Below are 27,502 nucleotides of genomic sequence, written 5' to 3'. Positions count from 1 at the left end.
CTGCGAGACAAAATTTCGGCACCTTGGCATCTTCAATTATTATTATTATTATTATTATTATTATTATTATTATTATTATTATTATTATTGATATCAAGAGTATGCTCATTCAGTTTTGGAGCAACTGTACATTGCTTTTAAAAAAATCAATATTTTTTTGGCGATGTATAATCCGCAGAACGGTTAATCGAGGGACGGATAATCGAGGTTTTACTGTATTGTGTAACTGAATAACGACAGCATAATTTGGTGAAGTAAATTAAATGTGTGATTGCAGCCTCCAAGACTGATAGTAGTCAAACAGATGTTAAATACACAGTAAGCCTAATGCTGTATTCTATGTACCGGTAATCAACATGGCCAAAATGAAGAGGAAAGAACTTCTCTTCTCTGCCATCGAATCTGGCACTCTGAATGGTAGTTTTTGGTTGAATACAGTCCTATTTAACTCTTGATTATAAGGTATAAGAAAAAAATAAATAAACATTTAAATAAGACATAAAACTTTTAAATGGTAAACACACTTTTTTTTACAAATCTCAGTCATACAAAATAGTACATCTTACAAATATACAAACTTACAAACTTACATACATACATGCTTGCATGCACACACGCATATGCTCTTACTTTATAAATCAATTTCACAATTAAATTATGTACTGATTTTTGACGACGTATTCTCAACGCTCTGAAGGAATACAAAATATAAAATGTTCACATTATGGCATAAACATAATGAGAATACGGTATACTCTGTACATTATTTTATAGTCTTCTTTGTATACAATTCATTGACCAATTGCAAAGACAGAGTTTACACTCCTGTTTCCTGAGCACTGCTGACACTATTCACTGTAGCACGCTACACTGTCTTGATTCTACTGAACAGGTACTTATTAAACTCGATGTTGGCAATCAGCCTTTTGTTTCGTTAGTAGTAAAGATGAAACTTCACTTTATATGTTCACTGTCCTTAATGTTTCTCATGGAAGTTTGCTTGAGCATTTTTAGTGACCAGAAGAATATCTTCAATTACACACATCGTAGAATAGTTCACTGGCCTTCACTGTCACTGTCACTTTTGTCTGAAAGAAAAGAGAAATGGTCTGAATAAGAGAGCAATCAATTAACAATACATTCTATCATTATAATTTATGTATTATGCTGTTCAAAATACTGATGTATGATTTTACACATTTCTGCTGGTTTAAAATCAAATGCTTTGAGCAGCTTACAAACTGTCACATCACAATGTACTTGGCCTAGTTTTGTTTGGTAACCTTTACCATTAATCTGAGGATCATATTTGGACTTCAGTCATGTGTACTTGTGGGTGCAACAACAGCCTGATAACCTCTACTACAGTTACTTCTGTGGCAGTTTGTGTAATTGTACTTTACTACTTGGGCTTGGAATTGGGATGGGTGACCGATACTGGAAATTAGGTACTACTCTAAAATTTTCAGAGAATTTTCCTTTTCTTCTGTTACTTGATTCTCACGCTGATGGCGGCATGGGTGTGAACTGCGCTGCACATGCAGACTTCACCGTTTTACAGCCACACCCTATGTGGAGGAATGTATTCACTACTATGTATTTCTATTATGATGGGTAGTGTTGTGTGTAGATGAGATGTGTACTGGGATAAACACAAATGCGTAGTTTCCAAGTCAGAGCAATTGACAAAATATGACAAAAAAATCAATGACCCGGCTGGAATCGAATCCAGGACTGAAGGCCTCAACACCGAGAATTCAGCCAAGGAGCTGGACAACATTCTCAGATAATGCTTGTTGATAAAAAGAATAAATACATGCTATGAGGGCCAATCTTTCACTATCAATAGCCTCAGCACTACATAGTGGTTTGATCTATACCTGGTCACCTTTGTCCCCAAGAATTCACCTGGTACTCATTTCTGTCATAGGCTAAGTTTGCACTCAGGTGATGTGTATCTTCAGAAGTGGAAGTCTAATTCCAAAATTTCTTGTCTTGTGATAGGCAATGAAACCCACATCCTTACATGTGAACCAACCACGTCTTTCCTACCATGCCTAGGCAGACCCCATGCGCAGATAAAACTAGAGGGAAATAACTCCCAATACAGTTATTTCCATTTCTAGAGTTTGTGCCTCTATTCTCCTAACTATACAGCTTTTCAGTCCTCCCCCTGTTGTGATTTATGACTAAGAGTGGCATTCAGCAGGGTACTGCAGTGTCAACACTGCTCTTTACCATGCAGTTGCCTTTGCTGCTGATGTTGTGATTTAGGGAGAAACAGAAAGAAGATGAGGTGCAGGCAACATTCAACTCATGTAAGGCCAAGTTTCTGGAGTTCAACCTCAAGATCAGCAAATCTAAGATATTGGTGATGGCAGTGCACAGAGATGGCCAACCAACAAGTGTCAAACCAACAGACTACCAGCTGGAGAACGTGGAGAGTTTCACCAATTTTGGCAGTATAGTTCCCAAAGACCTAGAACCTGCTGGATGGATATGGTCAAGACTGACATTGCAGGTAGAGGAAGGACAATGGACAATGTCATGAAGAACAGGAAACGAGCAAGTGGCTGTTCAGTTTGGGTCATGTAGCTATCAGCTTGCATTCGAGAGATAGTGGGTTTGAACCCCACTCCTGGCAGCCCTGAATATGGTTTCCATGCTTTCGCATTTTCACACCACGAAAATGCTAGGCTGCACCTAATTTAAGGTCATGGTCACTTCATTCCCACTCCTAACCCTTTCCTATCCCATCATCGACATAAGATCTATCTATGTTGGTGCAACGTAAAGCAAATTGTAAAAATAAAAGTAAAAATAAACAAACAGGAAGATTATGAATGGAAGAGAGTGGAAGAGGCTTATCAACAGTACCCAGGAAACTGGAACTGTAAACTGACGATGATGGTTGATAATCACATATTTACTGCTCCTGGTTGCCGCTCAAAGAATGTTAGAAAATACTGAATGCTATATATGTCATGTGCAGGGTCAGGATTTAGTGGAGTTGATGTTATCATATGTGTTTTTTATGCAATATTAGTGGATCTCTCTCTCTCTCTCTCTCTCTCTCTAGGTGCTGTTTCCACTTCACGCTTGAAGAAATCATTCAAACAGAACACTGTACATCTAGCTTGTTTGTGTGCCACTTGGTGTGTTTTTTCACTGTCACCCATATTTGACATGAATACAAAAAAATGTAAAAAGAAAGGGAAAGGAACAGGTAGCAAGAAGGGAATTGGAAAGAGAAGTTAAGGGAAAGAGACCAGTTGGAAAACTGAGAACAAGGTGGATGGATCAGATTTGGACGGACATTAGAGAAGCTGGATTGGATGTGGTGGAAGTAATGTAGTAGGAAAAGTGGAAGGACAGAAAGGAGTGGAGGAGTCTTGTTAACCACATCCGGGCGACTGGAGTGGTATATTGATGATGATAATGATGTTGATGATGAAGACATAAAATCTACCTAATTCTTAGTGAAACTTAAAAAGAACATCAGCAACAAGTATTGCACATTCTGTGAATTTCACTCATGTAAGAGAAACGACCAGATGGCTCCTATTGGCCGGCAACCATGTGACACTTCTTGTCACTGCACAGTTAGTGTTCATTTTTGCCTTCTTACTTGCTCCTCACTCTAACTCAATTTATGATAGAGACACTGTAAGAGGTGAGCATAATTTGAAGAAAATGGTTTGTAAATGTACTTGCAGAGTTCAAAATCAAACAATAATCAAAGTAGTAACCACTACCATAAATCCATAATCAATATTAAAGGTTTATTTGATCCTGGTTCTTTTTGTGGACGAGAATGATTCTCCAATGCAAGTTACCTCTTACTCAGTTCATTGTAGTTTATCAACATTTCTCTCTGTCTTTTGTAGACTTAAAATTTTACATGATTCTGATGTATGTAACTTTGCTTGTAATCAATCCAAATATTACAAAACTTTCAGGAAAGGATTCTGTCACCCACATACCCTTCTTTGGAATATTGTTCTGCATGTGTTTTAGCAGAAACTGGAATGATTCTGTGCTTCATCTTCATAACTACATCTTACAGTATGAAAGAAGAAAGGAATTAAGAAAAAAGTGTCATCAACCTTGGTGAAAATGACGGGACCCTTGTTTGGTGACAGCTGGCTGTAAAAACCCAGGATATGTAAAATGCCCAAGGATGGAAACTTAACCTATTCTTTTCTCCAGCATATGTCTGTACAAGTATAAACCATTGGTTTTATGGTCAAATTATATATGCAGGTGCTTCATTCTTAGGAATGTTTCTGGATATAACTTAACAAATTCAACTCAAAAATAAAACTTAATCCATTAGTAAACAGCCTAAAAAAAGTGAAATTCTCTATAAAACAACAACAACAAAATAATAATAATGATAATAATAATAATAATAATAATAATAATAATAATAATAATAATAATTCATAACTGTGTTCATATTTTTCTTTTGGGACCCCATTGTGCAATATGTTGCAATTGTTTTATCAACATATTATTTATCAGAACTCCTTAGTTCATGAACATTAGCAAACATCAGTTCTATATCTAACAAGTAACTATCATGATCTCCACAAACACCCACCCCTGGTTATGGTGTGTAACATTATTGTTCAAAAATGAATAACAGATTCCAACAATAAAAAGTGATATCAATGAGCCTAACATTACTATTAACTGAGAATTTTGAATTACCTTTTTTGCCTGGGTATGCATGGCGCTTTAGGCGATCATAGAGGTCCTCCTTATTTCCGTAGATACTTGCATTTGATCGTGCTAGGCTGTTCATTTTCCCTCCGTTATGCAAGCTTTCTGTGTGGAACACAAAAATAATTTTACAATGCAATATTCATGACAGAGACACTGTAAAAGGTGAGTTATAATTTGAAGAAAATGGTTTGTAAATGTGTTTACAGAGTTCAAAATAAACAATAATCAAAGCTTTGATTCTATATTTTGCCTTGAAACCTTATAATAGTTTGACAGCACCTCACATCTTTCAATAATCCTGGGTATTAAGATTCTAACAAAAGCAGCATGTTTAAAATTGTTAAGTTTAAAGGAAAACCTGCTGGAAAAGCATACAAGAGAGCTGGTACTGATGTCAGAATTTGAACCTTGAACAATCTATATATATATAACATAAAAGTTTTGTCTGTACATTGCTCAGAATTTGAAAATAATGGTATTTCTGTATCGGTCATGTCCACAATAACAAGGAAATGCATTTTTTACTTTTCCATAATTTCTGTCTGTCTGTCTATATGTATGTATGTATGTACATGCATCATGAGAAAATGGCTGAAGAGAATTTAATGAAAAGCGGTATGTAAAGTCACTAAAATCTAGGCTACAAATTATTGTATTCATGCTGAGTGAAATGGTAGTTTAGGGGAAGGCCTGAAATCTAATTCTCAAATAAGTTATTGATGTTATTAGTGGTCATATCTAAGAATACTACAAACTAACATAACTTTAGTTATGTCATAAGTTAGTAGTAGTTATGTAAGAAGTTATTAAATTTCCAATCACTTATGTCTTATACATTGTTACCGTACCGCATATAATCACAGAGATATTCATGAATTTGGATTTTTGTTACTAAGTCCATATCAGCGCCGAGTCACGAGAAAATGGGTAAACAGAATTTAGCGAAAATCAGTATGTAAAGTCTGAGAATAAGGAACTACAGTCTACGATATAAATAATTTTGCAAGATGCCCTAATATCACAGAGTCGAAAGAAAACGAATGTGAAGGCCTGCAATATACTATAGAAAGCTCATAAACTTTATCAACAATAACATTACATTGACCATTGTTTGTTGTGATGTGCTTTTTGTCTTCTGTTTCCACTCAACCCCGTTAGATAAGATTACTGCACCGTACTAAGGTCTTTTTAAATTTGCTTTATGTCGCACCGACACAGGTAGGTCTTATGGTAACGATGGGATAGGAAAAGAATACGGGTGTGAAAGAAGCGGCCTTGGCTTCAATTAAGGTATAGCCTGGTGTGACTGGTGTAAAAATGGGAAACCATGGAATACCATCTTCAGGAATGCCGGCAGTGGGATTCGAATCCACTATCTCCCGGATGCAAGCTCACAGCTGCACATCCCTAACCACACGGCCAACTCACCTGGTCGTACTGAGTGTACCAGCCTGCCTGCACATTGGCGGGAAGTACTGTAGCTGGGGAGTTAGATAACTTTCCTCTTTAGCATGCCATTCCTCAGGTCCATACATTTTTGATATTACTGGTACGTAACACACTGGTTCATCACAGCATTCGAGCTATTCAATCCGTACTCTGAGGCACTGATTGGAATGAGTAGTGTGCATATTTAATGGAATAATGACAGAGGAGTTTTCACGGCAGTCTGCGACATGGTTATTCCAGCTCTGGAACTTTGGACTGTTAGATCGGCACAGTAGTACTGTTCGTTGAAAGTGAGAAAGTGTGCAGTTTTTCATCTGATCGAGTATTTTATATGATAACATTGCTTTCAATCGCTACATTCCTACTGACGTTTTTGTAATGGCCTATGTTGAATTCAGTTAGGAAAACCACCAAGTCAGTCTTTCTGAGAATCCCGTAGCGAAGCACGGGTACATCAGCTAGTCTTATATATTTCTCAAACCAGTCTTAAATAATGATTGAATATTATGAAATATCTCCTTTTCTCAAAGAGAAAAGCTAAAATAAAAGACCTAATGCACAAATTTAAGAGTTGCATATTATAAAAACAAATACCTTTTTAGAATTTTCTTAATTTCTATTCAATTGTATTTGTTTTGCATTTTTAGTATATATCACCATTAAACAATCCATTTTGGAATGCATAGTTTTTCCTTGTCTATGGTTTCCACTAACATTTTCATATGTGAATGTATGTCCCTTCCATTAGCTTTTCCTTGTTTATCTATCTATATATATAAAATTGGTCATATCCACCGTAACAAGGAAAAGCACTTTTTACTTTTCTGTAATTTATGTATGTACATGCATCATGAGAAAACGGCTGAAGAGAATTTAATGAAAATTGGAACATAAAGTCGGGGGATGAGCCACTACAATCTAGGCTATAAATCATTTTATTCATGCTGAATGAAATGGTAGTTTAGGGAAAGGCCTGAAATTTGATTCTCAAATATTTATGTTATTAGTGGTCCTATCGATAAATATTAGATAACTAAAGTTATACAGAATTACGTTTCCGATCATTTATGTCTTGTACATTTTTACGGTACTGGCTATGATAATACAGATATTCGTGAATTTGTATTTTTGTTGCTAAGTCCGTATCAACGCTGAGCCATGAAAATATGGGTTAACAGCATTTAATGAAAATCAGTATTAGAGTCGGGGAATAAGAAACTACAATCTAAGCCATAAACAATTTTATTCATCCTGGACGAAATTGTAGTTTAGGGGATGGCACCTAAAATTTAATTTTTAAATATCCTATCAAAAAGTACTACATAACAAAAGTTACAGAGAATAAAATTTCCAGTCATTTATGTTTTATTCAGTTTTACCATACTGGCGGTGGTATTCCAGAGTCAGAAGAAAACTAAATGTGAAGGCCTACAACATCAAAAGAGCATAACATTGATTAACAATAACATTATATTTCTTCTTTATCATGCCATTCCTCTGGTTCATACATTTTCTGATACTGCTAGTACGTAACACACTGGTTCATCACAGTATTCCAGCTATTCGATCCCTACTGTGATGTGCTGTTTTGAATGATCAGTGTGCACACTTGAGACAGACGCTTACTTAGTAGTTGCAGTATGACCTGGTCTAGAATTACAATTTAGGCCTATTCCAGATTATAACACCACAATTCACTAAATAACTCAACATTCAACCCTGAAAAAAGCAATTTCTTAAGAAAAGCTTCTTCCTCTTCACTTTTATTAAATTCTGCATTCATTTTATTCCAAATTAGCAGTGAAGAAGGGGTTTCTCCTTTGGCTTGGAGGAAAAATTTGCCTCCAAGTCAGATAGATTTTTCTGCCACCAGTATAGTGAACTGAGATTTTCAAACTCATCAGGTACTCCTAGGAAACAGATGAGTAAAAGTGCAGAGTTTTTGCCCTGGGGCTCTCCACTATTTGGCCCCCCGCCCTCAGCCGAAAAAAGACAAGTGTTCATGGATCACGGCTGTCTGCGGCTTGGTCATTCCAGTTCTGGAACTTTGGACTGTTAGATCGGCAGCATAGTACTGTTCATTAAAAGTGAGAAAATGTGTGGTTTTTCATTTGATCGAGTACAGTAGAAGTCCGATACAGCGAGTACGGCATATAACGAGAACTCCGTTATAGCAACGACTTTTTTCTGTCCCTTCAAAATTCCTATATTAAACTGTATATCGTCCTTCGGTTACAGCGAGAACCCTATCACTGGCGCATCCGTTATTACGAGCTATTAAGCGCGCGCGATTTTTTCCGTTACCAATATTTATGCACCCCAGCGATGATATTCCATGCGATCGATTACCTTCGGCATTGTTTTCTCGCTATGTGCACTAGTGATCTCTCTCGTCGACATTCGAAGCCGATGTCGGAGTCGATTAGTAATACCCGTCGACAGCTGTTCCGTAAAGAAAATTCGAAATGAAGGAGAATATATTTTCGTAATAAATGCGTAAATAACGTATCCAATAACGGTTGTTAACTCGTTAAAAATTAAGGCCGACTAAACGACTGCTTAATTTTGAGGCTACATACTGCAATTAAGAATGGGATACACCTCGAGATATGGCAGAGTGCTTAATTGATTTCAGAGGTTAGTTTATATTTTGTCGCGGCTGGTTAAATTACGGAAAGGCTATTATGAAAATTTATAGCGAGAAAGTTATACTTTCTCTATTGGCGCTTTAAGTGTGTTTTCATCATACGTATAGTACGGTTAAGTTAGGATACGTGACGCTGTTTGAATAAGAAAACTGAAACGTTTGCAACAAAATGTGATCGATCATCTTCGGTACAGTATAGTTTTCTCACTTTGTGCATTTGCGAGCTCTCTCATTGACATTCAAAGGCGATGTTGGAGTTGATTAGTAATACCCATCGACTGCTGTTCTCTAAAGAAAATTCGAAATGAAAGAGGATAACACATTTTCTTAATAAATGCGTAAATAACGTTGCTGATAGCAGTTGTTAACTCGGTAAAATTAAAGACTGAAATAAACGATATCTTAATTTTAATGTTATATACGGGAATTAAGTAAGAATGTGATGCACCTCAAGATATGGCAGAGTACATCACTGATTTCAGAGGATATTTCGTATCTTCTGGCGTCTAGTTACGGCTATTTACATGTAAATTTTTCGCGAGGAGGTTATTTCTCTATATGCGAAAACTCAAAAGTTGTTACATTTGCGGCCTAACAGTAAGTTAATGGATACCACTGGCAACTACCGCGGTAACCACACTGCTTTTCACACGCGCACAGAACTCGTTGACAATAAACGACCGCCTCTTTACTACACATACATCACTAGTTGCGACAACCGGTTGTACAGTGCCTGTGTGTTTCTCAAATCTGCAGAATGGCATCAAAACATGCGACCCTTCGAATTCTTAGAAAGCTATGGCTACTCAGTGACAGTGTCATAACGCGTCTATTGTACACGACGCTTAGTAAAATTAAGGTTTATAGACAGCAGGAATATTTTCATGATAGATAGTCGTACTGTAAAGATACGTGGAAATGGTATTGCCGGCAATTTGTCAACGGGTTTTAGTCGATATTATTGTGCCAATTTTAAGTTAATGTTTATTAAACACTCGGAAATGTAGAATAATTGTGCAGCCGCAAGAAAATACGGCATCGGGCTACCTAAAGCCAATATTTGGCGTTAGCGTGAAGACAAAGAGCTAAAAAAGATGCGTACTGTACAAAAAATGCATTCAGTGGTCCACAACAAGGATGCTTTAAAGAAGTAGAAGATGAAATTGTGAGGTATGTGCACGAAAAATGCAAGGGCGGAATGGCCATACCGTGGCGCAATAAACTCGTTCGTTGACTTTCAACGTTCGCGATTAGGCCTATACATTGCTAGCCGCTGAATTTGGCCGAACCCGACAAGCGAGACGTGCGTGTAGCGGTAGCTGGTTATATCTGACGCTGCGTAATAAAAGTAACAGTTTTATAGACAGCAGGAATAATTTCCTGATGGATCGTTGTATTGCAGAGACGCATGGAATAGGTATTACCAGAAAATTTTCAACGAGTTCTTTTCAGTATTATGATGCCAATGTTAAGTTAATGGTCCTCAAACCTGCAGAAATAAAGAATAATTGAGCAACCGTAAAAAAAAGAAAGAAATACGGCTTGACGGAAGTCAATGTTCAGCGTCTAAAAATGCGTAGGCCTACAGTAAAACAAGGCATTCATATGATTTTACAAACTTCTTTTTGAGCCTGATATAAATTTTTTGAAGGATTCGGAGAAATACGGTACTATATTTTTTTCAGAATGAAATTAAACATACTTTCACATAGTATCGGATTACAAAAAATAACAAACAAGTAAGTCGTAGTGTGGATATCATCTGCGGAAACGCAAGTTTTGAACAAACTGATTGCCGTTTCATACCGATTTTAATGTGCATGAAGGGTTTTCCGACTTTTATACAAAAATCGGATATAACGACAATCCGTTATAGCGAGTAATTTTTTCCGGTTATGAATTCTCACTATAAAGGACTTCTACTGTATTTCATATGAAAGCATAGCTTTTAATCGCACCATTCCTACTGACGTCATTGTAATGACCTATGTTCATTTCAATTGGGAAAATCACCAAGACAGTCTTTCTGAGGATGTAAAAAGGCAGATGGAGAGTGTCTGCCACTATAATGAAAATTACCTAACCCAGTCTTCATATGAGGAAAAACATTTGGTGACTTCCCCCTCGTGTTTCTAGGGTAACATGAAGAGCTATGCAATTTAATACATTCTTGCTCACAACGTGTATACTACCTAACCTACAATTCTGTATACAATGTAGAATTCCTTAGTGAAGTACAGGTATATCAGCTAGTTCAGTTATAAAATAAGAGTGCCATTGGATCTGAGGAGAACGGGAAGAAAAGGATTACCCTTCCATTAACTTGTTGAAGTAATGCCTTACATAACATATTTTCTATACTGTATTTAATATTAACCACTAGCTCCCCATTACATTCAGCGCTTCGGAAAACCTGAGCATTTAAGACATATGATACACATGGTACTGAACCATATCGTCATATGCTTCAATTAATTACCATCTGATTATGTATAACACTGTGAGTTTATTTATTAAAGCATCATTGCATGGTAGTCAGACAAAGTCCGGAAGCAGAGGAGAGCCGCGCCTATGTTAGAGACAAGCCGGTATCGACCCATCAAAAATGTTTATTTCAAGTTTGAAAGAAGCCATTGGGCAAGAGCAGCCATGAAGTTCCTTTTTTCTCAATTTCAAACTCAACCGACCGAGAGCTGGGAGGGGGAATATTTGAAGATTGGGATCTATCAGACAGTGAAACCAGGATGACCACCTTGTCTCCGCAGGAGTGGGATCATTGGAATGTGAGACGAGAAGTCCGTAACTGCACTATAATTCCACAGTTTTGACCTATTCAGAAATCAAGATGAGAATTACTAACTATTGGGGTATATAAGTATTGACTACTTGTGTTCTATTAAGAATGATATCAATTTTAACGGAAAGTTGTTTGAACTTGTGTATCCGTTGAGAGACACGCGCTATTGTACGACGGGGAGTCCCCTTTGCAAAGGGTTTTTCTGTGAGGCTTTAAAAGAGCGAGTAGTGGGGGGACGAGTCTCGGTCGTATTCATTCACACATTTCAATCTCCTTCGGTCGCATTCGCGGAGTCACTGCTAATTCGTTTGTGAGTAACCTGGATACTCTGTAAGTTGATATATTTGAATTTAGGTGCACACTAGAAGTGAGCTTCTTTCTTTGTGACTGTAAATTTAACCGCAGACTGCAGGTGCAGTGCAAACTGTCTTATATCGCCTGTGAATAAAAGTATGTGTTAAAGAAAGATACCTCTATATAGACTTTTATAATTGTGATAACGCCAAGGTGAGGGCTGGAGCATAAATTAAATTTTGCTCGACAAGAACTGTGAGAATGGTACTAGATTTTTCTGAGTGAAATCACATATATGTGTAAATTCAGTGATTAGCAATTAAACATTTGGGTCGCGTTTGTGGATCGTGAAACTACGCGTGCGTTCCGTTATCAAAGTGCTGCTAAGAAAGACAGATTATGCCTGGGCATTACACCCTTAAATTAATGGTGACCAAATTGGACTAAAATCTGCACACAGGCTATAGTCAATTGTCAGGCAAGCATTAAAGGCAAAATCCGTGCACAAGCATGACTAAGGGGTGAAGTAGACGAATCCTAACTCATCTATATTGCAGGTGGTTCCAGCATCACAAGGACAGAAATGGCATTATCTGGAGTTGACAGGATGACCGCTCAACACCAGGGATTTGCCGCCATGATATGCTAAGCCCATTATGACAGTAGCGGCCATGTGAACTTTCTCGGTGGCTGATGTCGACAAAAGTTAAGTATTCTATGTCCAATTTTTAGCATGCCATAGGTAGATAACAGTTACTAGACAAGATCATTTCCTTAAGTTGTACGTTTAAAATTAAATGTCTGTCAGAGAGGCACTTGCTTTGTTTTGTTTGAGTAATGTAAATGTTGCTCAGGGCTATCTGTATGCTCTAGCCTGTGACAAGTGCTTATTATTTAGTTAGAGGGAATGAAGTGATAAAATAGGATAGTTGTAGGTGTGTTTTCCATTTATGTTAATTAGTGTAATCTCTTTTGTGTGTGTGAGAGAGAGAGAGATAGAGAGAGAGAGTGTGCGTGCAATAGAGTCTTTATTCAGTACATAAGCTGAACACCATTAGCGTCGCTGTGGGAAAGAGTATTTTAACATCAGTAGAACAGGATGTACATCTCTACGTATGCCGCAAGTTCTTCCAGATACCATTTCGATATGGGGTGTGAACTAAGTTTTACAATATTTAAAATTCTTCCACCGTTTTGATACTTTTTTTGCCTTTTGGCAAATTTATTTGTCAACAGTACATGTTTCGTTCCTTATTTAGGAACATCCTCAGCTGTTATTGTAGCTTAGGTGAATTGCTAAGATTTTAAACACGTTAATTGCAGGTACATTGATTCACTTAAAAACTACTAAAAATACCAATTAAATTAAATGATATTAAAAACAATGTAGGGGTTAGTGTGTTCATGATATGAGAATGAATGATTACATATTTGGTCAGCTTAAAAACTATGTCTATTCATTTGAATAGTTGTTAAAAATTTCATTTTGTTACATTAAAATGTCTGTTTGCAGTTAAAAGTTTTTAAAATGTTTGACTTCGTAACACTGTTCAAATTATTCACAAAAATTGATCAGCAATCAGCTTCAAAGTCCCACATTAGACTCAATCAAAGGCACCATAAGCAAACTCACAATATATAACAACTTACCTGGAAGGAACAGAAGATAAAATATTCAATAATTTGAACAGTGTTACGAAGTCAAACATTTTTAAAACTTTTAACCGCAAACAGACATTTTAATGTAACAAAATGAGATTTTTAACAACTATTCAAATGAATAGACATAGTTTTTAAGCTGACCAAATATGTAATGATTCGTTCTCATATCATTAACACACTAACCCCTACATTGTTTTTAATATCATTTAATTTAATTGGTATTTTTAGTAGTTTTCAAGTGAATCAATGTACCTGCAAATTAACGTATTTAAAATCTTAGCAATTTGCCAAAAGGCAAAAAAAAGTATCAAAACGGTGGAAGAATTTTAAATATTGTAAAACTTAGTGATTAAATTTTGATACAGAAAATGAAGTTGATTACTTGCAATGGGCTGTGAAGCCACACATGATGCTGATTAAGAAAGGGTCTTTAAACATGCAAGGAAGGCAGATTCTGGAATGTGAAGGGTCGAACCGAGGAGTTATTAGTAGAGAAGCCAGAGTTGCTCATGTATTGATGAAGTGTAGGGTCAAACCGAGGAGTTATTAGTCAAAAGGCCTGAGTTGCCCATGTATTGATGAAGCAAGGGGTCAAACCGATGGAATTATTAGTTGAGAGGCTAGAGGAGCCCATGTATTGATGAAGTAAAGAATCGAACCATGGAGTTATTAGTTGAGAGGCCAGAGGAGCCCTTGTATAGCTAATGAAGCTGTGTATACGTGAGATAGGCAAGAAGCCATATTAATCTGCTGGGAGCAGAGTTATGTGTTATATTAGCCAGCTTGTGTATTCGCTTAAAGAAAACAGCGGCTGTTGTTGTTAATTGAAAGAGAAATTTTGGTCTCTCGAGTTTGAAGATGAAAGCGCGGCTTAGACCCGACAATTGTATTTCCCTTCACAGGTTGTTTTCGGTGACAGCTCACAAGAGTTGTGGGCCCATTAGTGAAAGTTATTTCGAGGCTAGACCGTACACTTCCGTGAACCTGGCCTTCCTTAGACAACCAGTGACTTGTTTCTAGATCATAGCTTATCGACCGACCTTTGTGGAGAGTGAGAGATGGACTGATATACAGTAGTTGTGTCTTGCTGTAGACGCATATCCTATACCCACTTTGTCGAAAGCTGATCCCGATAAGCTCTATCAAGAAGTGTATATATTTATGTGTTTTTATTATAGGCTCGTGGTGTATGTATATTTCTTGTCTGTGTATTTTGCATTGTCTTGTATATATGTGTGTCTTTATGTTATGCACTGATTAGTGTATTTTAGCTTGAAAGCTGATTGTTGGTTGGAGGTTTCTGTACCAGTCAATTTGCATATGGGACAGCCCATACGTAGATTCAGTGATTTTGGTGTGATGAAAGAGGAAATGGCTCTGAACTAAATATTTCATTTATCTTTGTATCCGATTACATTGGAGTGTATATATGTAAAGTCGGAACACGTGCTAATGTATTGTTTTCTTACCGAGGCTGCATACAAATGATTTAATTATTGCGCCCATTGGGCACGGACATGGAAAATTTAGCCAAGTTGACACACCATCTAAATGTAGCGAAATCCAAGATTTCCAATGTATTAATGTTTGTATTTTATTTTCAGGGTCGTCACCCGAGTTGTTCAATATTATCTTGTCAGATATATTCTTGCTTATGTGCATGACACACATTTTTTGATGAACAATCATATTTTTTTATGACCGATTTTTGAGTTGATTTTATTCATTTATTTGCTTAGTTTATTACTTCTAGTGAGAATTAAATCTATGTCTTTAGTAAATAAATCCATTTTAGCCCTTTATCTGCTTTCTTATTCACAAATTAATGTAGTCATATTCCCGTCCACATACTCTTTAGTATATATATATATATTTCGAGATTTTTTTCATGTCAACTTTTATTTCTGAACATACCACTCACTCTTACCCCTGAAATTAGCCCAATTTAGGACAGATACAGTGCAGTACTGTATCTTGAGCATTCATCTGTGTAGGCATGTTTCAAAACCTTCCAATCTCTTGTCAGTAACTGGTTTCAACATCCAACCCTCTGCGGGTGTGGGCGATAAAATAATATCCACTGTATCTCCTGCCTGCCGTAAGAGGCAACTAAAAGAGGACACCCACGGGCTCTTGACTTGGGAGTATGGGTTGGTGACCATTGGGCCCTTAGCTGAGTCCTGGCATTGCTTCCAATTACTCATGCCAGGCTCTTCACTTTCATCTATCCTATCCAAGCTCCCTTGCTCAACTCTTGCTTTTTTCCAACCCCGATGGTATTAGAACATTCACGGCCTAGAGAGTCTTCCAATCCCTTTGTAGCCCCTGTTTTTGTTTGGCTGATACCTTAATTTCTTGAAGTGTTGGACCCCTTCCATATTTTCCTTCTGATTAGTGTTAACAGAGGATGGTTGCTTAGTTGCACTTCCTCTTAAAACAATAATCACCACCACCTTTCAACATCCATGCTTGCACTAAAGTCGGCCAAATGTAAGTCTTTAGTGCTGGTATAGTTTCGGGTTTAACTTATCATGATTAAACAGATCTCGCTTTAGTTTTATATGAGAGGAACTAGTCTCCATAACCAAGTAACATCAGTTTATGAATAATGTTCTTTCATCTACAAAACAGCCACAATCTTTAGTTTTAAAACAGGGTTGAACTACGTAGAAGGTCAGACGAAACTGGATATGATCTTTACTTTTCAAGAAGTGGTTCAATCAACCAACATTTCTGAGAACATCGTCATCCCATGGTAAACTACCATCACATAATATTGGATGATTTCTTGCATGTCCTTGAGGTATTTGGTCATTTGGTGTTGTGTCATTCATATGCAACTTTTCTGTGTTTTCTTTTATTGAGTAGGAATAATTAAGATATATCACATATATTTTAATGAAGTAGTGTGCTCAACTGATTTCTAATTTCATTACTTTCTTTACATTTTGTGTATTATTTTCACATCATTTCACAAAAATTTGAATGGAACTAAGAGGGTTGGGGCCATTATGGGATATCCAGTCATACCCATATTGCAATGAAATAAATTTGCTTCTGTAAAATCGTTTCACACTAAAAAAGGGAATTCAGAAGATGGCTTCAAATACCAATATTTTTCAGAAGGCAATGGATTATGTATTAAATGTATATCATATAAACAACTCTAGTGCAGGAGGTTAGATTGAATGTGAGTATGTTACACAAATTGTTTGCAAGTGATGGATAAGGTTTTCAGTTTTTCTCATATATCATATTTCTGAAGTTGATTTAACAAACAAATTAGAGATCTTGTTTTGTGTTCAAAAAGAATTAGAGTGAGATAAATAAAACATCTATCAGAACTTGTTCATTTTTTATGGTTGTAAAGTATACAGTATATCTATACTAAGTTATCCTCTGACGTGATAAATACATCTATTCTTACAAAACATATTTATATTATTTGAAAACAATTGGATCCAAATATTAAGTACCCTGTAATGCCTCAAGTTCCATTATGTGCATGAGCATCTGATACCCAATCTGTCACAAAGCTTGCATATGTTGTAATCTATTGATATACTATGTAGCCAAAAGCCACTGGACAATCCTTTGATCCAAGTGCACCTGCCTGATATGTCTTTAAGACATGCGACTAACGCTATATATTTGTGAGAAGGCATAAGTGCTTCAACATCATACATGTTTTTGCTCTCTGAATGAGTCAACAGACAGAGTAATGTGAGCAACCCATAAATTCAGGCATTACATCAAGGATACCATACTTTGCAACAGTTAAAGGTGCCCCAATCCACCATTAGGAATGTCATTATCAAGTGGAAACGTTACTCTAACAGGCTCAGGAAACTAACTGATCGGGACTAGTGAACTCTGAAGGGTGTTGTGCAAACCAATCATCAGCTGGCCTAATTAATGACTGCTTAAGGACTTTGATCCAGCTCAGGTACAGAGGTCAGTAATAAGGACCATTTACCAAGAGGTGATAACACTTAGTTTTCATGGTTGTGTACTGCCACTGAATATGCACCAATTCTCATTGTCATTTGGAGTTGTGCGAACAACACCATCATTGGACTGTGTAGCAGTGGAAGGTGTTTTGGGATGATGAGTTATAATACATGCTCTAGCACTAGCACTCAATGGACATATGTGGACCTGGTGAATAGCACTAGTGTGTTGAGTCAACGTTGATATTTGGTGGTAGTGGTGGTGGTATAATAATCTGGGGCTGCATTTCCTGGTTTGGGATAGGGCCACTGGTTTTAATAAAGGGAATGATGAACTCTGGCATATGCTAAGGAATTTTATACAATAATGTGCTTCCCACACTGTGGAAATAGTTTGAAACAGTTTCTTTTCTGTATCAGTAAAAAAAAATGGTCCTGTCCATAAAGTAAGGTTAATTATGTCATGATTTGTAGAAAATCAGACTGACTTGCTTCACTGGCCCACTCAGAGTCCTAAACTGAACCCAACACAATAGCTCTGGGATAAGCTGGATCATTGTATGGTAGACTAACTCGACTAACAAACACACATCAATTACTCATCGTGCTACAAGAAGAATGAAAAAGAATTTTACCAGCACTTTACCACAAGTTAGTGGGGAGCTTATCCCAAAAGGTAATCACTGTAATAAAAGCAAATGGAGGTCTGACATACTACAGTAGAACCTCGATAATTCGAAATCGGTTAATTCAAAATCTCGCCTAATTCAAAGCAGCTCTCGTTCCTGGAAACATGAGATATGGTTTTGCATGTTATTTAAATCGTTTAATTTAAAATATGGATAATTCGTAATTCGAAGAACAATGTCGTCCCGTTACCGAAATTCAGACTTTTAATTCAAAACTGCCTTTACATTTTGAAAAAAAAAATAGTGTTTTACAGAGTAATTTAAATTCAAAATTTCTCCGCGTCATGAAAGAATGCGTCTTCTGGAACGTTAAGGGGTAACTTTGCGCACTGTCACCTACTTTGGTGTGTCTATAGTGTGCTTCATATCTGCTATGTTCGAGCAGAATCGTAATTATTTTGTATTCGGCGTTTTTAGGAACGCCACAATATCACATAGCAGGCAGTCTGTGGAGAGGTGGAATCCGCGAACACTGGCGATGCTGACAGTTAGCGAAAAAGCGTGGCTTACAGCCTACAATCAATTCATATGCATCAAACAATATTGTCAATGCCGATGAAACTGCATTGTTTGTTTGTTTTATTTTTTAAATGCTGAGGCCAAACGGACTTATAGTTTTAAAGGAGAGAATTACCAGCTGGGAAATGTACTGTGCTATGCAGTGCACACTGCACACGGAAGCGAGAAACTTCCTTTCCCTGTCATAGGGAAGTTTGAAAAGCCACAATGTTTCAAGGGCGTTGGGCACTTTCCATGCCAGTAAAAGGCATCTGAAAATCCAGACAGTACAGTAATCCAAAAGATAAAGCATTTGCACAGGGGAGCCAGCATAATTTTTCCTCGTCTTTGAATCGTGTTTCTCTTCCTTTCATTGCAAGAGGTTATGTTTGTCATTGTTTTATACAAGTGCATTATTTGAATTATGTAAATGCACCTTGTTGGATAAATTTCTGAAATAGTATTTTCCATGGCATTTGAAAAGTTTAAACTGAGAATCAACGTGATTGCATGCATTAATGGGTCTTAGAAGTGCCATGGTGGGAAATCGTACAAGTATAGTCACTGTACTGTTGTAATGTGGACGGAAGCGAGAGACTTTTTCCTCTCGTCATAGGAAGTTCGATAAGCCGCAATGTTTTAAATGCATCGGGTACATTCCGTGGAAGCACAAGGCATCTAAATTGCTTACAGTACAGTAATCCAATGAATAAAGCACTTGCACAGGGGAGCCAGTATAGATTTCCCCTCATCTTTGAATCATGTTTTCGTTCTTTTGTTTTGATTGCGTGAGGTTATGTTTGGCGGTGAGTTATCCAAGTGCATTTTTTGAGTACTGTAAATGCACCTTGTTGGATATATTTTGGAAATAGTTTTTTCCATGGCATTTGAGAGCTTTAAACTGTGAATCAAGGTTAATTGCATGCTGTAATGGGTCTTAGAAAATACTGTGATGCCGCAAGGGTTGGCATTTCCAAAGTACGTGTTGGCAGTTAATTCGAAATCATGTAATTCGAAGTCCGATTTTTGCGTTCCAACTACTTTGAATTAACAAGGTTTTCACTGTATTAGTTACTCATCTGACACCTTTGGAACGAACAACAATGGGTGCCTGAAGACTTTTGGCTACATATTTTACTTTTAGATACTACTATAATTTTTTACTATCTGTATCACTTGTATGATACTCGAATGAATATAAATATTTCAAGAAAACTGGTATTATACTAAACATGTTTCAAATATGTTTCATAACATGTTATTTAGATCTTACCCTTCATATAAGTCTCATTGTAGAAATTTGGCATCTCCCAACCATCTTCTTCATCGTCATAATAATGAGCGTATGTGGAGTGATGTGATGGAGCAATAGACTCAGCATAAGGCGTTGGAGCTCCATAGTAGAAGTTCACTTGGGAACCATTCTGTTCTGTTGCTGCAGATAATATCTTCTTTGGATCCTTCTTACGAGCAGACCTGTTTCATTCAATGGGAAATCATATGTTATTTCAGTATGACCACATCTGACTAAAAAAATGCAATTGTATTGTAAAGTGCTGTTTATAAATATGAAGCTACAAGATTTATATCTGATACAGAACTAAAATCATTGGAAAATAAATGCATGATATGAGTTATGTAATCTACACTTTCAAGCTTAAATTAGAGGGAAATAATAAACAAAAATTGTGAGCATTAAGGTACTTAACATAGAAATATGAAATATAACAATCAAATGCCAAGACACAGATATGGAGAAGGAGCAATGTTCAAGAGAGTATGGTATTTAGAATCAGAGAAACACAAAGCTAAACAGTTTATTACCACAAGACTTGTAGTGATAAAATATTCAAAGCCATAGCCTTGAGCAAACAACAATAATACAAGCAAAATATTATGATTCCTGTGCTGGGAATGATGGGATGAAACTGGTTGTTACATTGGTGGCAGCACTCTGTCATAAGTTGATGTGAGCCCAACTTGTTAGTCTAATATTTGGTTTAATTATTAGTTCTAGTCAAACGAATGGAAGACTCGAGGATAACTCAAGATGAATGCTCAAGATGGAAATGGGTGGCAGGAGGCTGAGGGGAAGAGTGAGAGACAGAAGACTGAAGGTAAGGAAGGACTGTGTTGAGAAGAGAGGAACAGAGTGTCAATGGGAGTTGGTAGTATGACAGGATATGATGGAAAGGCTTATATTCAAAAACAGATTCGGCCAGCGACTGGTAAGTCTGAAAGTCTGTTGCATGATGATGATGATGGGGTTTGGAGTGCTAACAGAACCATAAGGAAAAATTCTACCTGGGTAGAAGAAAGTGGAGAGTTGTCATTAACCACATTGGGCAACTGGAGTCAGAACATGATGACGATGACAAAATATTAAAGATTTTAGATTTCAATTTATACACTGACTGACAGAGCAAATGCAACACCAAGAATGAGTGGTTCGAAAGGGATGAAAGTTGGGGAAAAAACAGAGACGGCACGGACGAATAATTGATGTTTATTTCAAACCGATATGCAGGTTACACAATGCGCACGGCATCGACTCAGTAGGATGTAGGACCACCGCGAGCGGCGATGCACGCAGAAACACGTCGAGGTACAGAGTCAATAAGAGTGCGGATGGTGTCCTGAGGGATGGTTCTCCATTCTCTGTCAACCATTTGCCACAGTTGGTTGTCCGTACGAGGCTGGGGCATAGTTTGCAAACGGCGTCCAATGAGATCCCACACGTGTTCGATTGGTGAGAGATCCGGAGAGTACGCTGGCCACGGAAGCATCTGTACACCTCGTAGAGCCTGTTGGGAGATGCGAGCAGTGTGTGGGCGGGCATTATCCTGCTGAAACAGAGCATTGGGCAGCCCCTGATGGTACGGGAGTGCCACCGGCCGCAGCACATGCTGCACGTAGCGGTGGGCATTTAACGTGCCTTGAATACGCACTAGAGGTGACGTGGAATCATACGCAATAGCGCCCCAAACCATGATGCCGCGTTGTCTAGCGGTAGGGCGCTCCACAGTTACTGCCGGATTTGACCTTTCTCCACGCCTACGCCACACTCGTCTGCGGTGACTATCACTGACAGAACAGAAGCGTGACTCATCGGAGAACACGACGTTCCGCCATTCCCTCATCCAAGTCGCTCTAGCCCGGCACCATGCCAGGCGTGCACGTCTATGCTATGGAGTCAATGGTAGTCTTCTGAGCGGACGCCGGGAGTGCAGGCCTCCTTCAACCAATCGACGGGAAATTGTTCTGGTCGATACTGGAACAGCCAGGGTGTCTTGCACATGCTGAAGAATGGCGGTTGACGTGGCGTGCGGGGCTGCCACCGCTTGGCGGCGGATGCGCCGATCCTCGCGTGCTGACGTCACTCGGGCTGCGCCTGGACCCGTCGCACGTGCCACATGTCCCTGCGCCAACCATCTTCGCCACAGGCGCTGCACCGTGGACACATCCCTATGGGTATCGGCTGCGATTTGACGAAGCGACCAACCTGCCCTTCTCAGCCCGATCACCATACCCCTCGTAAAGTCGTCTGTCTGCTGGAAATGCCTCCGTTGACGGCGGCCTGGCATTCTTAGCTATACACGTGTCCTGTGGCACACGACAACACGTTCTACAATGACTGTCGGCTGAGAAATCACGGTACGAAGTGGGCCATTCGCCAACGCCGTGTCCCATTTATCGTTCGCTACGTGCGCAGCACAGCGGCTCATTTCACATCATGAGCATACCTCAGTGACGTCAGTCTACCCTGCAATTGGCATAAAGTTCTGACCACTCCTTCTTGGTGTTGCATTTGCTCTGTCAGTCAGTGTATGTTGGTTTTGGTATTCAAGAAAAGTTGGAACAAGAGCTGCAAAATTGTGACAAATTCTTTTAATTTGTAATACAACTAATCTTTTGGGTCTGTAAACGTACCTTTCCCAATCAAGGCTTTCACAACTACAGATCAGAAAACGATAGTGACAGAATGGTCTATTAGGACATGTAGTGTTTATTTTATTTTATTCAGCTTTTATTGCACACACTGATGAAGTATGGTAGGCCTCCTAGAGGGTTACTCCCTCTTTCAGGCCAGGAGATGTGTTACGGTGATTTGAGGAACAAAAGGAACTGTTCTGATATTTGCCTTTGTGAGGAGAATGGGAAACCACAGCAAACCATTCTCAAGACAGCTAACAGTGGGACCAGCCCACTGCCTCCCAAATACAGAATCGTAGAGCTGAACCCATCGTTAAGCTGAGGCAACTCTGCTCACTGGCAGACCATCTAACAATCTCATTGAGTTAGCAAATAAGGATTGTTAATCTACTAAAGGAGAATAGACAAATGGCTTGCATTGGGGGAAATGCTACCCACACACAGCCTAATAACCTATTCTATTTTGCCATTTTTATCTCTCACACTTGGTGCAAGTGGATAGGTGGCTTAGTAAACCCCAATGTAGAGAGCATGGATAAGCAATTACTCTTGTTTTTTACAAATCTTATCTTTATAAATTCATGGCTTAAATATAAGAAACTTGCATTCTCACCTGACACAAATCATCCAGACTAGAAGAACTATGAGTATTATAAATATAACTGCACCAGCTATGCCTCCTGCTATATAAGCAAACTCAGACTTTTCAGTGCAATGTTTGCCTGTAAAGCTTCCACTGCAGTGGCAAGTTGGCTGACCACGGCTGTCTTTTACACAAGTTCCTTCATTATCACAGTATCCAGTGCAAACATCTGAAAAATGAACAAATAATACTGCAATAAGAACATGTCTATAAAGTTTGTATATTCAGAGAAATTATTTTAAACTGAAAAAACATCTATGTAGTATGTTGTTTCATCTGCATGCTACAGCTTAATGAACCAAATTATACACAGTATTTCATGGGGATGGGAATTATTTTCACTTAAGATTCTTGTCAGCAACCAGAATCTCGACTCAAAGTTAACAGTGCTACTCTCTTTGCATGTGTGTACAAATCACAACATGTTGTAAACATTTCTCTAGTGAAGTACCGGACTTGAGCTGTTTTAAGGGAATGCATTTGTTAATCTGTCATAACACAACTTCTTTTTAAAATTTCTTCCTTTCAGAGTACCATATATTGGATTTACTTTATTAATATGGTTATGTGCCAGCCCCGTTATAGCCCCTTTTGGTACTTCCTGGAAGGGACTAGTGAATCAGGTGAATGGGGAGCTGACCTTTCTGTGTATTGTTCTCTTTGTCTGGTTTCCCCGTGCATTTCTGTGAGATGGAACAGTAATGTTCCATTTCTAGATACATCGCCCGAGCTATAAAAAAGATGCTAGCCACGAACACTCAGCCAATGTTGGAGTCGGAGTTGGACTCAATGTGTTGGGGTTCGGTGGCTGGGCTGAGGATGACAGCGGTGTTGGCTGCTGCCGCAACAGTGTCTGAACAAGGAGTTGTTGTTGCATCAGCGTGTTGAGTGAGTAGCTAGACTGAAGACGGCTGCAGTAATGTTGGCCGCCGTCAGTGTCCCACCAGAGTCTGGGGGTATTGACTTAGAGTACTATGAGTGTGTACTTCTGTGGACTGAGGACTGTTGTAGAGTGAGCGATTGGAGCAGCTATCGCGAGTGTAATTGAAACAGTGTTAATGGTCATTGTTCTGATGAGCACTGTCTTGCTGTTTAACACTGTTGAGCTATTGCTGTTTAGTTGTTCACTGTGTTTGACTGTGTGAATTACCGGACTGTCTCTAGAGTCAAACCAAGGAATAGTCATTGTGTGTTGTGTGGCCAGTTGTGCTGTGTTCAAACCCAGCTGTCTACTCGCAGCTGCTGTATGGAGTGACTGACTTGTGAGTGTAAGTGAAAGGACTGTCAATCAGGATTTTCTGGCTCCCGGACAAAACCAATGATCCAAGCTCCGTGCTGCGTGAAAAGAACAGAGACTTGTAAACAGCCAGCAATTTGTGAGTGTGGTCATTCATGGTTGAATGTGTATTTAGTGGGTCATCCTGAAATAAATTAGAGCGATAAAACAGATGGTGTTTTATTTGCAACAATATCATTATAGCAGCTTATTTGTAAACAAGAAAAAAGGAGAAGAAAAAGAAATAAACAAAATCCAGTTTAGAAATTCACCAAAAAAAAATTATTCTTTATAAATAATTGAATCTGCTACCAATCACGATTTTTATTGAATCTTCTTCACAATGCATTTCAGAGTCTAGGCTCCATCGTCAGTTGGCAAAATGATGACATTCAATTGTTGCTCTATCTGATACACAACCATTTTCAAAGAGTATTAACCTATTTCATTTAACCTTTTACTGTCAAGCTTTGATGACCAGGCAAACGGTCTGGGTCAGGCTATTTTAAAGGAAGAAGCATTTTTACAGATACATTTTTACTGACACTATGAATGGAATATATATCTACCCCTTAGCCCTGTTTCCCGATACAGGGTCAGGGATGAGGTTGAGATATTTTACAGTGCATTTTTACAGCCAGATGCCCTTCCTGATGCCAACCTCAGTTGAGAAGATAATGAAAATTAAATGAATCATGGTGGGTAAGGAAGCAAAAGGAATTGGCTGTGGCCTATGAATAGGAACTGTCCCGGCATTTGCTTGGATGTGCAAATGGGAAACAACAGAAAACCATTTTCAGGCCAGCCTACTGTGGGGTTCAAAGCCACTGACCTCCCGAATGCAGAGCTTGGCTCCATAAACGTAGCATGTTAATACGCATGGCTACTCTGCTCGGTGATACTAATACTGAAATATAAAACTGATGATTCTAGAACTGGCATCATCAAAATCATGAATAGTTAGAAAGAAAAATACGTATCTGATGAGGTGGTGACAATTCCTCATCAGATTCATCACTATCATTTTGTCTGACACTTTCTTATTGTTCATTATCATCCCCTATATATTCTCCATCTTCTTCAATGAAATATTGCTCTCCAAAATCACTATTTACGAAGAAAAATTCAATTTCTTCATCAACAAGAGATGAATGTATTCTTAAAGATGCTATGATGGCTACATAATAGAGGGAAAGATGTTTCACTCCAACAAAGCCAAAATAACATCAGATCGCTTTCAAAATATGCAAAATGGAGTGGTATATCTGCCATAAAAAACTTCTTTGAACAATTCCATGGAAATTGAAAACATGACAATATATCCCGTACATATATGTGACCTGTTGCGTGGAAATGGACCCAAAGTTGGCAAAAGAAATTTTACAGCAGAGCTGATTTTATCCCTTTTGGATGTGTGTGTAAAATGGTGAGATAATTTTGAATAATTGTTACTTCATGTCCTGCCTCAATTGAGTGTTGTTATATATTTGAAGCTACAAATGCAACTTGGGAAGTAGAAAAGCTACTAGCCGATGTTTCACTGCCTTGAAATATCCAGAATCAATGTCTTCAAAAGGGATGGGATATTTTCCTTTTGAAAGTAATACACCTGGAACAAATATTAAACTGCACTTTATTTTCTGAGACTTTTGTGAAATACTTTCATACCCATGACTTTCCTTTGGTAGTTATAATGTGTGCTAAAAATAATACATTCAATAAATTATGATCAGAAGGTTACAGATATTTCCTATCCACCATAAATTGTCAGCTGAGGCTCAAATGAAGTAACTGATTCTGCTGTCCACCCTATGGGTTGACTAGAGGAAATCAGACCTCTTACCAGCTATCGTCCTGCTTGCATAAACATCTATTCTATGCACTGTGATTGGAAGTCCAAACTGCCTCCTGACTTGTCTGGCTGATCGAGACGTCATAGGGTGTTATCACTCTTAGTATGCTGTACGACATAAGAAGAATGCTTATTTTCCTTGAGAGGCTTTTCAGATGGATATCCTCTTCTTAAGACATTCACTTTTGTTTCCCATAGAGATGGAAATTAAATATCGTAATATAATAATGTATCCTGTTTCAATGGAGTAAGCTATTCCAGAAATATTATGTTCCACCAGACCTTAATACAAAAGTAACTGTCCCAGCAGATCCAAGGGAAGGGAGTGTCTGATTGCCAAACCGATATCAGGATGATGATGACGAGGGGAGCAACTCGTTCACAATGTCTTTTCTATGGTACAGCAACGGTACAGCGTAGTTCAAGTAGCAATTGAAGGTCTAACTGCATTCCTTCCTCTATACTTCCAAGTTCAGTGCATGGATAATTAGACAGCTGAATATTAAATGATAATAAGAAAAATGTTTAATACACATAGTACAGGACAAAGAGATGTTAACACATTAATAACGGGCTACATTAATTAACGTAGTTTTGTATTGGTGCGCAGGCGACCGGCTATGTAAATTAACATTTTCTCACATCGCTCCATTCTTGTGTGATTTTATCCTCTCTGCCGTTTATTAATCGAAACATTTAGTGCTGTTTACAAACCAAAGTCTTTGTTGATTGGAATTTAGATAGATATATTCTTTCCTTGACAATGCTTTCGGCACAGGAAGTGTGGTTTCATAACACTCAGTACCGCGTGACCGAGTGTATTGTCAGGTGTCAGCATGGCACACTGTAGCAAAGACAGCTTGAACGATGATGAAATATTTGGAGAATTGCATGCTGATAGTTTATCTGATGTCCCTAGTGATTGTGAAAGTGTAAGTATTAGTGATTGTGAAGATGTGTGTCCGTCAACATTAAAATATACGCGTGGAAGTGAAAGTGCAACATTCAGTTCAGACAAGTCTGTTGACGGCGACACAATAATACGAGTGAAGATGCCAGTGATAGTAGTGACAGTGAGGTTGAT

The 27,502-nt window shown here is 38.2% G+C and overlaps 1 protein-coding gene across 1 annotated transcript in view; it reads right to left on the bottom strand.

Annotated features, from left to right (window-relative positions):
• Positions 1-492: 492 nt before the first annotated feature.
• LOC136858359 (uncharacterized) overlaps positions 493-27,502 on the bottom strand; it is a 362,414-nt gene continuing 335,404 nt past the window's right edge. The window contains exons 60-64 of the mRNA XM_068225517.1: positions 23,261-23,459; positions 19,988-20,190; positions 18,851-18,853; positions 4,714-4,830; positions 493-1,088 (exon numbers count right to left, since the gene is read on the bottom strand). Of these exons, the coding sequence (XP_068081618.1) occupies positions 1,057-1,088; positions 4,714-4,830; positions 18,851-18,853; positions 19,988-20,190; positions 23,261-23,459 (554 nt within the window). The 3' untranslated portion in view covers positions 493-1,056. The remainder of the gene's footprint in view (positions 1,089-4,713; positions 4,831-18,850; positions 18,854-19,987; positions 20,191-23,260; positions 23,460-27,502) is intronic.

The sequence above is a fragment of the Anabrus simplex genome, chromosome 1 (genome assembly GCF_040414725.1).
Source record: "Anabrus simplex isolate iqAnaSimp1 chromosome 1, ASM4041472v1, whole genome shotgun sequence".
Taxonomy (NCBI): Eukaryota; Metazoa; Arthropoda; class Insecta; order Orthoptera; family Tettigoniidae; genus Anabrus; species Anabrus simplex.
This window is presented reverse-complemented; position numbering and strand designations above follow the sequence as displayed.